Raw genomic sequence first — 11,906 nt, 5'->3', positions numbered from 1 at the left:
AGAAATATAAGACGATGTAGATCGGAATGACCGGAGTCCGAGGGGAGGGTTGGAATGGGATATGAAGTAAGGATGGCATCAGGTACCTTTTGGTATGATTTTGCGGTTGTCGACTATCTTACTCGGCCTTGTCTAAGCCTGGTGTAAGAGGGTCGGCGAAGCTCGAACTGTATCAATGGTGTTACTGCAACCAGAGCTGCGATTGATGGGGCCGACAGAGGGTGGTGTTGAGGATGACGAGCCAATGAGCAGTACGACGCAGAGGAGCAGAGCTCTGTCCAGCCGGTGGAGACTCTCCAGTAATAACCACAATCGGGCAATGGAAATTTTGCTCACGGATCCTTCTCGGGACCCCTTGTAAAGACGTGCAGATACGGACGATGACCGCAATGAGTCTTGGGCAGCGGGAGCAGGGAAGAGTGGCTTTCGGAGACAACGACATGCTGGCCTGGTTCGGCTGATGGTTCTTCGACGAGAGGTCATGTCAGGCCCCCGTCCCAGAAGGAGCGAAGCAGCCGCGGAAGAAAGAGTGCACGGCTGATGGCGTGGATTGTGCATGGACAGGCTTGAGGGCCCGCCCTGTCACCCCTGCTTGCCGAACCGTCCTTGACGGGACCAGCTAGCTTTCTATGCGCGCTATTGCACCATTGTTTTTTGCAGCGCCAGGCAAACCTTAGGATCAAGGCAAAGCATAAGTCGTATTCCTTGATCCCGAGCGCCACTTATGCTGGCGCACGGCGGTGCCACCGACTGTCACGGAAGGTGAAGCGGCCGACCCTGGAGCTACGCAGACCTCAAAGACATCTATGGCTGCAGATGTTTCATAGTCGGTTAAACACGTTTCCATTCAACATAGCAGGCGCCCCGAAAGAGATGGAGTATGGTGAGGATGGTGCAGTGTGGCACTGTCAAACCCGTATCTTTGGTCCACGCTTGCGTCTGTAACTCGCGCCTCCGGAGAAGCCAGTCCAACCAACGCCACGAACAGCTCACAGCGCGCTCTGTATCGATCGCCGGCTCCACGCTGAACATGTTGATTGACTGCCGGAACGCTAGCTTCTAGGGAGCAGACCCTGCTGTCTGCATGTCACAACAGGCTCACACCACATGTGCAAGCGATGCTTCCAGGCGCAAACGCTATCGCATCGCGTGGATGTTGCCGTCTGGTGAATGTGTTGCTTTGGAAGGTGTTGTACGGGTGGTGTAGATGACTTGGCCCAGGCGCGGAAAAGTCGCGCGCGCATACGAGTGCGTGATCAGACAGTGCGCAAAATAGACGATGGATAGACGGACATGACTATTCTCCTTCTGCCTACCTGGACGCATCGGCAGTGGCGTCCAATCTCTGGCCGTGACGTCGTCGGGGTGGGTATATGAGCTCGTTATTATAGGCGAGGTTCAGTAGCATCAAGACGGTCAAACAAATCCTCCGGTAGGTGACATCGATCTGGATCTGGTGCTATTGACGATCGCTTGAGAAAGTGTCCGAAACGCACCGAGGCGGCTGACTAGGGACGGTCTAAGGGGTGACACGCATAAGGCGGGCCAATATACCTGAAGTCGGTCGTTGCTTTTCTGCAGCGGGCGTGACGTGCGGCCATCAGGCACTGCTGGACAGAGGGCTCTCTTCGAAAATGGCAATTGATGATCGTCAATATCGCTAGAGGGCTCGTACTCTGGCGAGGTGGCACGATGAAGCATGTGCACAGGTGGAGCTGCTGAGGCTGATGGAGGATCTCACCCCCCATGTCGAGCGCGAGACTGCATTAGGCGACAACGCGGGATAGCGGCAAGCCGTCCCGATGGAGATCAATGCCATGGCTGGGGAGCACGGGCGGTGAAATGACTGATGTCGGCGTACGAGCAAAACTATCGTCGCGAACAGCTATTTGAGAGGCAGTCTGCTCGCCCTCGAAACGTCGGCGACGTGGCAGCATTGCAAATCACCAAAACCAGGCTAGACGGCAAAAGCAACCAGCTGCTGTCCTGTTGCTACGGGAGCGGCGATAAGAACAGGGCCTGCCATGCTGCAGCGTTTCCTCTTCGGCGCTCGCCGCCTTGATGCTAGCCCCGCAGCGAAGGAAGGAACGAAGGAAGGAATGAAGTAATCATCCCCTCCGTCCGTATCACCACCAACAACGCGAGGGATGGCGGTCCACAGTGACGGCAGCACGTCTACAGATTGCCCTCATCTTGTTTTACGACGCTCCGGGGCTGCGGCATCAACGGCTTGCCCAGATCACGGGGGCCTGCTGCCTGCTGCCAGCCGTGCCGCCGTGTCACTCGCACGCCTTCGCCCACGATGCAGTGAAGTGAGTGTTGTGCTGTGTTGTGCGAACCGACGGCTGCGTGCATGTTCTCCTGCGCCGATCGAATCGTGACACAACAACCCCAATCGTGACATGACAAGTCGGGTCTGCGCACACGGTCGAACGAGTACCGTCGTCTCGCGGTGCTCGCGGGATCTACGAGCGCTATGGAAATGCCTGTCCTTGCATGCTCGCCCACAAGTCAGACATAGCAAGGGCCCATGATCGATTTGCGACTGGGTGCGGCCCGCGCAGCGGCTGGGTTTGGATTATTTTATACCCGTGCCGGAGTATTCTACCATAGGCTGAGTGTCCCAAGCGCGTTTCGCAACCTCTACGCCGATGCCATATCGACATGTTGCTCCGTCTTCGTACGGCCGTTATTCTGCCCGACTTGGTTCCCCCAAATTTGCTCCTGCCCCATCTCGCATCAGCATGTCGTCGGCCGTACGCCGTACGCTACCTAGTTCCCTGTCCAGGCCCGCCCACGGAACAAAAATTTCCGTCCGCAAGTCAGTAACGGCGGTGCAAGCCGTTGCAGAGTAATCCTTCATCTCAAGTAAGCCAGCGACTACACCCACCCGGGCAGTCACCCCCGTGCGGGCATCTCAACGCGATCCAATGATTTCCATCGGCGTTTTGGAAGACATCCCGCCGCCATCTCACCTTCTCAAACCAGTCGCGCCGATGATATAAAAAAGCCGTTTGGACAAGGCTGGGTCAAATTGCACATGGTGGCACGGCGAAGAAAAACACCAACCCTCCAAGCGTGCCTCGCTGTACCTTGCAGCCGCAGCCACGACATTTTTTTCGCCTCGAGCTCAACCTCTGTCCTCGCTCCAGCACATGGCAGAGCAGCCGCGCTCGCATACCAGCCCCAATCCGTCACACAGGACCACACGACCACACGACCAACATGGTGGCGTCTTCTCGAAGCTCCTTCCCCCCGCCCTGCATCCCACCCCCCACCTGCACACTGCACAAATAACACATCAAAGAACACAGCAGCACAGCGCTAGCGCAGGACGCGCAGAAACCAGCAACATACTAACTCGGCACGCAATAATGTCCGGCGGGCCTTAAATTCTCCTTTGGTAACATGACGTGCCTACGCAGAAACACACTTGGGCTGGCGGCTGTCGTCCCAATACGCCAGCCCACCTGTCAAGTGTCAACTCTATCGCCTGCCTCGCAAACTCTATCTATCGTCGTCGCCCGCTAGGCTGGGCCAAGCCAGCACACAAGCTCGCGGATCTGCAGCCTGTCACGGTCGCGCACGAATAAACGCATGGCGCCATCTCCCATGCGTTAAAAGAGACGCTGGGTCCTGCTCGCCCTCTCACTCTTTCGGTCTATTAAAGGCAACTTTCGTCTCCCCTCCCCCAGCCCACTAAATACTAGCCATGTACATCCCCACTCAACCGATCGTCCTGAAGTAAAAAAAGCCAATATATCGCTAACTCGCTTTCGCTTCCTCCAGCATTGTCCTCATTCGAGGCCCCCTGGTTCGTGCACGCGCGCGCGCGTGTGTGTGGCACAGTTTTGGAGCGTAGAGAAAACCGTCGGCCGCTGCGCTTGTCATTGTCACGTAATCGCATGAGGCGTGGGCTCCCGAGTAATGAGAAATGGATGGCCTGATCGCTTTTTTTGGGGCTGTCGGTATGCAGCTGTGCCTCGCAGGAACACCAAGAGGTGATTCCTTTCGAAATACCCAATATTTGTTCCGTCGTTGGGAAAAAGCCGCTTTAACCGGTCCCCATCGTGTGCGACTCGACGGCATCTAAACGAAACGAAGCGAAAACTTAGGCGAGAAGGTGAGTGAGGGAGTGAATGTGTGTGTAGGTACTGACTAAGGGAGTGGTCCAGATAGTCAAGTCAGTCGGGACCCATGAGTTTTTTGTTGGTAGGTAGTCTAATTGAACGCTGTACTATGGGATGGTGTGTGTGGATCTGAAAACCGGGTATGCAATTGTACCTCACGTCCTCCTCTTCTTGGATGGTCGCGCGTTCTTGTCCTTGCGCTTTTCCTGGATCTTGCGCTGTTTCCTGACAGCCTCGACGTCCTTCAATTCGCTCTTAGCGCCGCCGTCCTTGAACTTGCCAACGCGCTTCTCCTTCGCTTCCTGCACTCGCTGCTTCTGCACGTGGTAGTCATCACGGTACCTGTCTGCTTCCTTGGGCGCCTTCTCCTCCTTGTGCTTGTAGTGGCGGCCCGTCTTGAAGTTGGCGGAGCGGTTGGGGGCTTCCATTTCGCCTACGCGCGGCAGGCGACCGACTTTGTTTGCTTTGCGCCAGTCGTCGAAGCGGCCGCTGCGGAAACTGGCTGCGATTTTCTGGCCGCTCTCGCCGCGGATCATCTTCGCGCCCTTGGATCCGTCTTCGTCGTTGGCGCGAGTTACGTATTTCTTGGACTTTTTGTCCCATCGCATTTTCGACTTGCTCGAGTCTGCGAAGCCTTGAATCTCATCGTTTACCAGGGACATTTCTGCTGCCCTAGCTGCTGAGACGAAGTTTGTGTTGCCAGCATCTCCTCCAGTGACGCCGTATGCTTTCTCCTCGGCCATATTCTCCTTGGGTAGGTATGACATGAAGAACTCGTCCGAACGCCAGTCATCTTTGCCTGTGCCCTTCGAAGCTGGTTGCGAGATTGATACTTCGAGTTCGTCAGAGTCGGATTCATAGCCACCCCCAGCAGCAGACGCGTCGTTATCGGAATCCATGTCGACATCGTTCGGTTCTTCGGGAGATGCATCATCCGATTCGTGAGCCTCGGCTGCCGCGTTCAACTGCTGCTTCGCTCTCTGTTTTGCGACTTGCTCTCGTCTCTTGCGCATGATCTCAGCCGTCTCGCTACCAGTACCACGCCTTCCGATCTCGAACACTGTTTCAGCGGGTCTGAACAGCTGTATCCTCTCGAGCATCTTCTCCTTCTCCCTCAAAGCGTCGTGCATATCATCGTTGAAGAGCATATGTGTATCCGCAAAGTTTGAAGACGCCACTAGCTCCTTGACTCGGTGAACACTCTGGGTACTTGCTTGGTTTCGAGTTCTTTGATATTGTCGCTCGCCCTTCTCGGCCACGCTCAGTAGCAGTTGCAGATCTTCGTCTTCCGTGAGTTGTTTGTTCACTTGCTCAACAGAAGACTCGAGTTGGTATGGCGCGAGACTACCAATGACGAAATCTTCTGCAAAATTGACCTCGTTACTAGACCGGCCAATTACCAGCCTTTTCCCGAGGAACAGCTGTAGGTCGATGAGGTACGGCAGGTCAACATGTCTGCACAGACTGTACGCCCAGCCCTTGCGTCCAGCACGAGCTGTCCGGCCTACTCTGTGCACACAAATCTTAGGTTGTGAGGGAAAGTCGTAGTTGATTACGTGGTTAATATGCGGCATGTCCACACCACGGGCAGCAACGTCAGTCACAACGAGGATTCGCGTCAGTCCTGTTCGGAAGTCTTGGACTTGCATTTTTCGCGCCGTTTGATCGAGATTTCCGTACACTTGTGCGACGTCAGCAGATTTACAGCAAGTGGAGACACAATCTTCTTACCGTATGACACGGGGTATCCCACAGACTTGAGGAGACTAGAGAGGTACTCTACTCTGTGCTTGGTTGCGGCGAATATGATCGTGGATTCTTGAACTGGAGCGTCCTTGGGGTGCAGGTCGCTCCGCTTGCGCTTCTTGCCGTTGGCGGCCTTGTCGGCGTTCTCCTTTGCTCTTTTTGATGCGTCAGTCTCGCCCACCGGCACTTTGATGACCTGGTCTAGAAGGTAAAGCAAAGCCCCGTCTCGATCTCCCGACTTTATCGTGAAATATGCGCTTTTCAAGTCAGGCGAGATCTTGCTCTCAGCGTCCAGTCGTATCAGCTTCGGCTCCTGTAGACCGGCTCTTGCAAATTCGACAAGCGATTTTGGGAGAGTAGCACTGAACAAAAGAGTCTGCCTCGAGGTGGGCAGCGCGTAGAGAATTTCTGCAAGCTGCGCGGCGAAACCCATTTCAAACAGACGATCAGCTTCGTCAAAAACTATGTATCTGACGGAAGAAAGGTCCAGGCCCATCTCGACTTTAAGGTGGAGGAATCGGCCGGGCGTCGCGATGATGATGTCGGGGTTCGTGGTCATAGAGCTGAATTCTGCGCACTCATTAGCAGACGTCTTGTGGAGTTGATTGTCTAGTGCACGCACGTTCTTCGAGACTGTCGCCGCCAACCAGCAGGATGGTTCGAAGATCAGTCCCGCGTCCGAATTCTTTGACAACTTTCAGGGTCTGCAAAGCAAGTTCGCGGGATGGCGACATGATGATTCCACGAGCGCCAACTTTTGCAGAATGCGCCTTAAGCTTCTGGATCATGGGAATCACGAACGCAGCCGTCTTTCCTGAACCTGTCCTAGCCATTCCTACGACATCGTCTCCTTGCAGAATGAGTGGCACTGCCTTGCGCTGGATCGGAGTCGGTATCTTGAAGCCCTTTTGTGTAATAGCCTTGAGGAGCGCGCCGTTTAAGCCCATTGCCTGAAAGCCTCCGCCTTTCTTGACCGATTTGCCCACGTTGGAAGCCTTGCGGTTCGAGGCAGCCTGCTTGGCGGCAATGAAGGCCTCGTCGTCCGACCCATCATCACTCCCAATGTCAAGATCTATACCGAGGTCGGTCGAGAGCCCCTTCTGTGGCTGTTCAACGTCGTTGCCGCCAGCGAGGGCATCGAATATGTCGAATTCATTCTCGGAGAGCGCCGGCGAGCTCGCACGGGGAGCCATAGTCGCAGATTGGAGGGTTCGACTCGGAGGCGACGTAGAGTGCTTGACAGTGAGCGAGTGCCTGGCGCTGCAGAGTCGAGCATCAGTTGCAGGCGCAGGAAAAAAGTTGAGCTTTGGCCACCTTGGCGCAAGTCATGTGGGGTCGAGAAGGGCAGGCGCGTCTGGTCCACACGCGTTCCCCTCCAAGCCTGCAGCGCGTTCTGCTCACCACCACCACCACCACGGTGAAGGATGAGTACGTAATTTCCTTCGTAGCTATCATATCAAGCCCTGCTAACAAACAACAAGACTACAATAGCTACGAGACGTCGTACACGTCGTACGGCGCCGGCGGTGGCGCTGGCGGCGGCGGCTTCATTCCCGGTGGAGGCAGCCAGCAGAGTCCCGGCGGCCGCAAAGACTACACGCAGGACTCGCTCCGTCCCGTGACAATCAAGCAAATACTCGAGGCACAGGAGGAGCCAGGAGGTGACGCTTTCAAGATTGACGGCGCTCTCATCTCGCAGGCATGTGGCTGCTCCCGTTCTGCGCACACCGCTTGTTAATGTTCTGCACAGCTTACCTTTGTTGGCCAAATACGCAACATCTCTTCGCAGACGACCAACACCACGTACCGACTCGATGACGGCACCGGCAGCATAGAGGTCAAGCAATGGGTTGACTCTGACCACGTCGACCCAGCCAAACCCAAGCTCGTCGAGGGTGCATACTGCAGGGCATGGGGAAAGCTGAAGAGCTTCTCAGAGAAGCGATCTGTTAGCGCGCAGATCATTCGACCGGTCGAAGACATGAACGAAGTCTCCTACCACCTGCTCGAGGCCACAGCAACCCACCTGTTCTTCACGCGTGGGCCTCCTGGCGGTGCGAATACGGGTGCGGGTGCCGCCACTACTAGTGCAGGCGCCGGACAGCAGCAGGCAGCAGTGGGTGGCAACTATGGCGGCTATGATCTGGCAGGCTACAACCAAGTTGCAAAGAGGGTCTTCCAGTACCTGAGGGAGGCTCCGCAGTCGAATGAAGGTCTGAACCAGATGGAGATTGCTGCGAAGCTCGGCATCGAGTCGGCGGATGTCGCGAGGGCGGGCGATGACTTGCTGGCGGGAGGTCTGATTTATACCACTGTTGACGACCAGACCTGGGCCATTCTGGAAGCTGATTAAGGTTATGAGTGGGAAGTTGGCACAATAGGCCTGATGATGATGAATAGATTATTTTGAGACATGATGACCATATCGTCACGCTATGGGACGAGCTGAAGCTCGTGGTAGGTACAAGATATCTAAATGTAGCGTATGCCTCTACTATTTCTCCGCGTTTGTGGAAAGAAACAACACACAGGTTGCAACAATGGAAGTGGAGACTATGGTAAATACGGTTTGCGTCTTCCAGCCCGTCTGCACCAATGCCTGTCGTTGACTGTATAATGACACTGTGTTGATATAATTTATCAATCCAGACAACAAGCACGCTACAGACGACAGCCAAAAAATTATGCCCAGAGGTAGTGCAAATCGCTTTTCTGGAAACCGTTAGTGTTTTGCTTACAACAAGGGCGATGCATACTAACCCAGAGTAGAGGGCTTTGACTTTAAGTGGAAGGATAGGATGATTGCGACGGACACGATAGCCATGGACACGCTCAGTTTCAGCCATGCAAGAAATGCTGCACAGTTGTTAGATTGACGAAATATTCAAGTCTGGCAACATTCGTACTTCGCTCATTCGCAGCGTGGTCTCTGGCGTCCGATGAGACGTTGTCGAATAGTAACACGCCCAGTAAAGGCCTCTCTCGGAACACTTTTCGATCGTACTCGTTTCCTCTGTGATTTAATTAGCTCCAACCGGATAACACCAAATCGAAAACTTACTGCTTCACAAGGACAGGCTTGGACGCGAAGAAGTAGTAGAACGGTCGGTATGGCTCGTCTAAGATGGATTCATCTGATTTGCCCATACGGTCTAGAGATCTGAAGTCCATTGTGATGACCTTGCCTAAAAACCTTGTTTACGTGTTTGTGGAGAGAGTGCTTTCCAGTGATGACTCGCGATTCCATCACGTCTGTGCACAGACCACAATAGGTGAAGTCATCGCACATCTCGAACCTACAAAACATTAACACCCACAGCTCAGAACCACCTTCACACACCAACATCTTGAAGATGGGAAACCAATCAGACCTTGTTCTTTTTGGCGGCGATGCCGGCTGGAAGAGTGGAGATTGGACAGCGAGCGATGACAGAGTCCGGGGTGGAAACTCACAAGTCCGTCATCAAACTCATCTCTAAACATGCTTCTCGCTAAATAATTTAGTCCTATCTATCTATTCATAATACAATGGCAACATTCCATGGAACTCTAGACATCACTGCCCTTGGCGGCGCCGGTTTTGCAAGCCAACGCACCGCAGGCGATAGCAAGACCTGGAATCTCTCCAAATATGACGGCATTCTCCTCAACATAAAGAAGCGCGACAGCAAACGCTACACTCTCACTCTCAAAGATGAAATACTTCCATTGGCCTCTGACGGCCGAGAGCAGTCGACAATCAGCTACGAGTATGATTTCAGTTCGTCGAACAAGAGCGAGCTTTTCATTCCGTGGAGAGAGCTAAATGCTACATATCGGGGGCGGGAGAAGGACGATGCACCGCCGTTGAATTTGAAGCACGTGAAGCGGTTTAGCATCATGGCCAGGAGGTATGTTGTATCAAGAAGTCTACGAGTTGAAGTGGATGCTAAGTACATACTATCAGCTTCTTCGGCGCGCAAGAAGGCGAATTCTCAGTTGAGATTGAGTCGATCAAGGCCATTTCCCAATCTGGCGATCTGGAGAAGGGCACTATGGTCGAGAGGAACGGAGCGGATGAAGTTGGCGTAAGGCTTTGAACGAATTTTAACATGATGGATGGTCACTGACATTGCATTCAGAATAAGGAACCTTGGTCGTGGAAAAACTCAAACGCTGTTGGTCTGGCGGTCATTCTCTCTTCTACATGGGCCATCTGCTTTGGCGTTTGCTGGTGGAAAGGCTACGACACGAGTATCATGACGCTTTCCAACTGGATGTGGTGGCGGAAGAAGTAGGTCACGGACGATGTTGTGAGATCTTCTCCAACGCACATGAGATGACCTGACCGATAAAACATTACGATAAAATCATACCACCAATATGCTGGTATAGCAGTCAACCTCACTCTTCTTATATTTCCTTACGTTCATTCAAAGTTCAGCATGTCAACCAACACCCGCATATGCTCCGACCCCAACGCATGACAGGTACTCCCAGTCGTCTTCCCTACCAACCTTCTCCTCTCTTCACACTGAAACTCTCCTTCACTATGCCACCTCTTCTGCCTCTGTTCCGCCTCGGACAGCAACCCCATAAGCCACAACGCCCTCCCCGCACCACCATACACCTCCATTCTCAGCGCCGTCTTGACCAGCCTCTTCCAATCCTGCGGCTCCAGATCAACATCAAACCCCATCGGGCAATCCGGCGTGCCAGTGTGCATATGCATCAACGCGGTGCTGTTGTCGCCAATGCGGTACGATTTCTTTGCCCCACGTTCAGCGAGCCGCGCAGCTTCAAGGTCTACTTCGTGCAGCACTTTGCTGAAGCGCGAGGTGATTGCCCGGAAGAGGGCGGAGAACGAGGCGATGTTTTGGATGGCGCTGAAGGGGTCGAGAGGGCAGATTGAGCAGTGGACTAGTGTTTCGAGAGTGGCCATTGCTTTTCGTAGGGGTTGGATGACGAGCGGGAAGGAGAAAGTTGAGACGGATTGGAGGTCGGTGACGGTTAGATAGGTGAGGGAGAGACAGGTGCATGATATTATGGTCGAGTCTGTTGAGTCTCGCTCCGGTTGGTATTGAGGTTGTGAGTGGATAAGGGTGTGTTGCGGATCCCAAAGGGAGGGATCGATTGGCGGATCTACTGAGAAGCTGTGAGGGTGAGCAAATGACCGACAAGACAATGAAAAAAGAAACTCCTTACTCGAGATTCGATATGGGCGTCATCATGGAAGTGTCGAAGAACCCAACCTCTTGCTGTGAACAATCCACCCCTGCGTCCCCCCCATTCCCATGCAAACGCCGCACCTCCTCCCCAGCAATACCCATACCAAACCCCGCAAATTCCGGCAACGCAGTCAAATCCTCCAACGTGACATCAAAATCATGCAGATTATCTGCTACGGGAAGCCCCTCTTCACTTTCAGCGTCAGCAGAAGAAGTGGCAGCCTCATCCTCCCTCCTCCGTTTCCGCGGTCTGCCCATCTGCTGCCGCGGCGAATATACACAACCCAGCTCCTCGCGACAGCACCGCGCACATCTAGGCGTCTCGCGCGAGCACTTTAATTTCCGCGTCCCTGTGCTGTGTGTCAGCTTCCCATTCCGGGACCGTATAGTATCGCATTGTATCGTATCGTATCATATCAGAATAGAACTGAACTGAATAGAGCATCGAGGGGAAGGGTTTTGGTAGCGAAGGGTTTGCTCACTGCATTCGTCACACGCCGTATGAAGCTTCTCTGCTGCTGGCATTTTTGAGTATTCTGGGGTTTTCTTGAGTTGGGTCACCTATTGGGTTAGATTGTTTGGGGGTTGTTAAGCTGCGCATGGTGGAGGTGTGCATGGGTGGCGGACGCTAGGGTGGTGGTGGCCTGACGCACGTGCGTGGGTTGTCTTGCTAAAGTCGACTTCATCGCTCTTTGTTGTTGCGTCGGGGTACGTTCTTGATTGCGTCATTAGATTTCAGGGTTTTGCGCTGTCGTATAACTAGCTTGTTGATGTTCTCCGTGCTAGTGTGAAGAGCGGATAGTTGGCTACTGAGAGATAGATG

General features: G+C 53.9%; 5 protein-coding genes across 5 annotated transcripts; 2 read left to right on the top strand and 3 right to left on the bottom strand.

Annotated features, from left to right (window-relative positions):
* Nucleotides 1-4,285: 4,285 nt before the first annotated feature.
* On the bottom strand, nt 4,286-7,069 carry P153DRAFT_286176 (ATP-dependent RNA helicase-like protein dbp10; the record flags this gene model as incomplete). Its single annotated transcript, XM_033663449.1, has 3 exons — nt 4,286-5,811; nt 5,862-6,446; nt 6,499-7,069. The coding sequence occupies 3 exons, from the start codon at nt 7,067-7,069 to the stop codon at nt 4,286-4,288; spliced, it is 2,682 nt and encodes an 893-aa protein (XP_033525799.1).
* Nucleotides 7,070-7,300: 231 nt separating this feature from the next.
* On the top strand, nt 7,301-8,493 carry P153DRAFT_364998 (replication protein A, subunit RPA32; the record flags this gene model as incomplete). Its single annotated transcript, XM_033667729.1, has 3 exons — nt 7,301-7,304; nt 7,358-7,575; nt 7,627-8,493. The coding sequence occupies 3 exons, from the start codon at nt 7,301-7,303 to the stop codon at nt 8,227-8,229; spliced, it is 825 nt and encodes a 274-aa protein (XP_033525798.1). The 3' UTR covers nt 8,230-8,493.
* On the bottom strand, nt 8,371-9,049 carry P153DRAFT_421483 (uncharacterized protein; the record flags this gene model as incomplete). Its single annotated transcript, XM_033672317.1, has 4 exons — nt 8,371-8,588; nt 8,637-8,732; nt 8,783-8,889; nt 8,938-9,049. Coding segments are annotated over 4 exons (533 nt in total), but the record flags the coding sequence as incomplete, so codon positions are not given.
* Nucleotides 9,050-9,136: 87 nt separating this feature from the next.
* On the top strand, nt 9,137-10,219 carry P153DRAFT_194923 (CIA30 family protein). Its single transcript, XM_033662452.1, has 5 exons — nt 9,137-9,148; nt 9,196-9,331; nt 9,381-9,766; nt 9,823-9,943; nt 9,998-10,219. Exons 2-5 carry the CDS (start codon nt 9,230-9,232, stop codon nt 10,151-10,153), a joined length of 765 nt encoding a protein of 254 aa, XP_033525796.1. The 5' UTR covers nt 9,137-9,148; nt 9,196-9,229; the 3' UTR covers nt 10,154-10,219.
* P153DRAFT_364996 (uncharacterized protein) lies at nt 10,028-11,646 on the bottom strand. The gene is made up of 2 exons (XM_033667728.1): nt 11,061-11,646; nt 10,028-11,008 (listed from the first exon to the last, which is right to left on the bottom strand). The coding sequence occupies exons 1-2, from the start codon at nt 11,183-11,185 to the stop codon at nt 10,285-10,287; spliced, it is 849 nt and encodes a 282-aa protein (XP_033525795.1). The 5' UTR covers nt 11,186-11,646; the 3' UTR covers nt 10,028-10,284.
* Nucleotides 11,647-11,906: the final 260 nt, after the last annotated feature.

This window comes from Dothidotthia symphoricarpi (assembly GCF_010015815.1).
Source record: "Dothidotthia symphoricarpi CBS 119687 unplaced genomic scaffold P153scaffold_6, whole genome shotgun sequence".
Taxonomy (NCBI): domain Eukaryota; kingdom Fungi; phylum Ascomycota; class Dothideomycetes; order Pleosporales; family Dothidotthiaceae; genus Dothidotthia; species Dothidotthia symphoricarpi.
The sequence above is the reverse complement of the archived record's forward strand: the minus strand, read 5'-3'. Positions and strand labels throughout refer to the sequence as shown.

Excerpts from the sequence above, each read along its gene's own strand:
- P153DRAFT_194923 (XM_033662452.1), top strand. The coding sequence starts at position 9,230 with ATGGGAAACCAATCAGACCTTGTTCTTTTTGGCGGCGATGCCGGCTGG. Across the intron at positions 9,332-9,380 it reads TCCGGGGTGGAAACTCACAA|TCCTATCTATCTATTCATAA; the intron begins GTCCGTCATCAA and ends TAAATAATTTAG. Across the intron at positions 9,944-9,997 it reads ACGGAGCGGATGAAGTTGGC|AATAAGGAACCTTGGTCGTG; the intron begins GTAAGGCTTTGA and ends CATTGCATTCAG.
- P153DRAFT_364996 (XM_033667728.1), bottom strand. The coding sequence starts at position 11,185 with ATGGGTATTGCTGGGGAGGAGGTGCGGCGTTTGCATGGGAATGGGGGG. Across the intron at positions 11,009-11,060 it reads ACGCCCATATCGAATCTCGA|CTTCTCAGTAGATCCGCCAA; the intron begins GTAAGGAGTTTC and ends TCACCCTCACAG.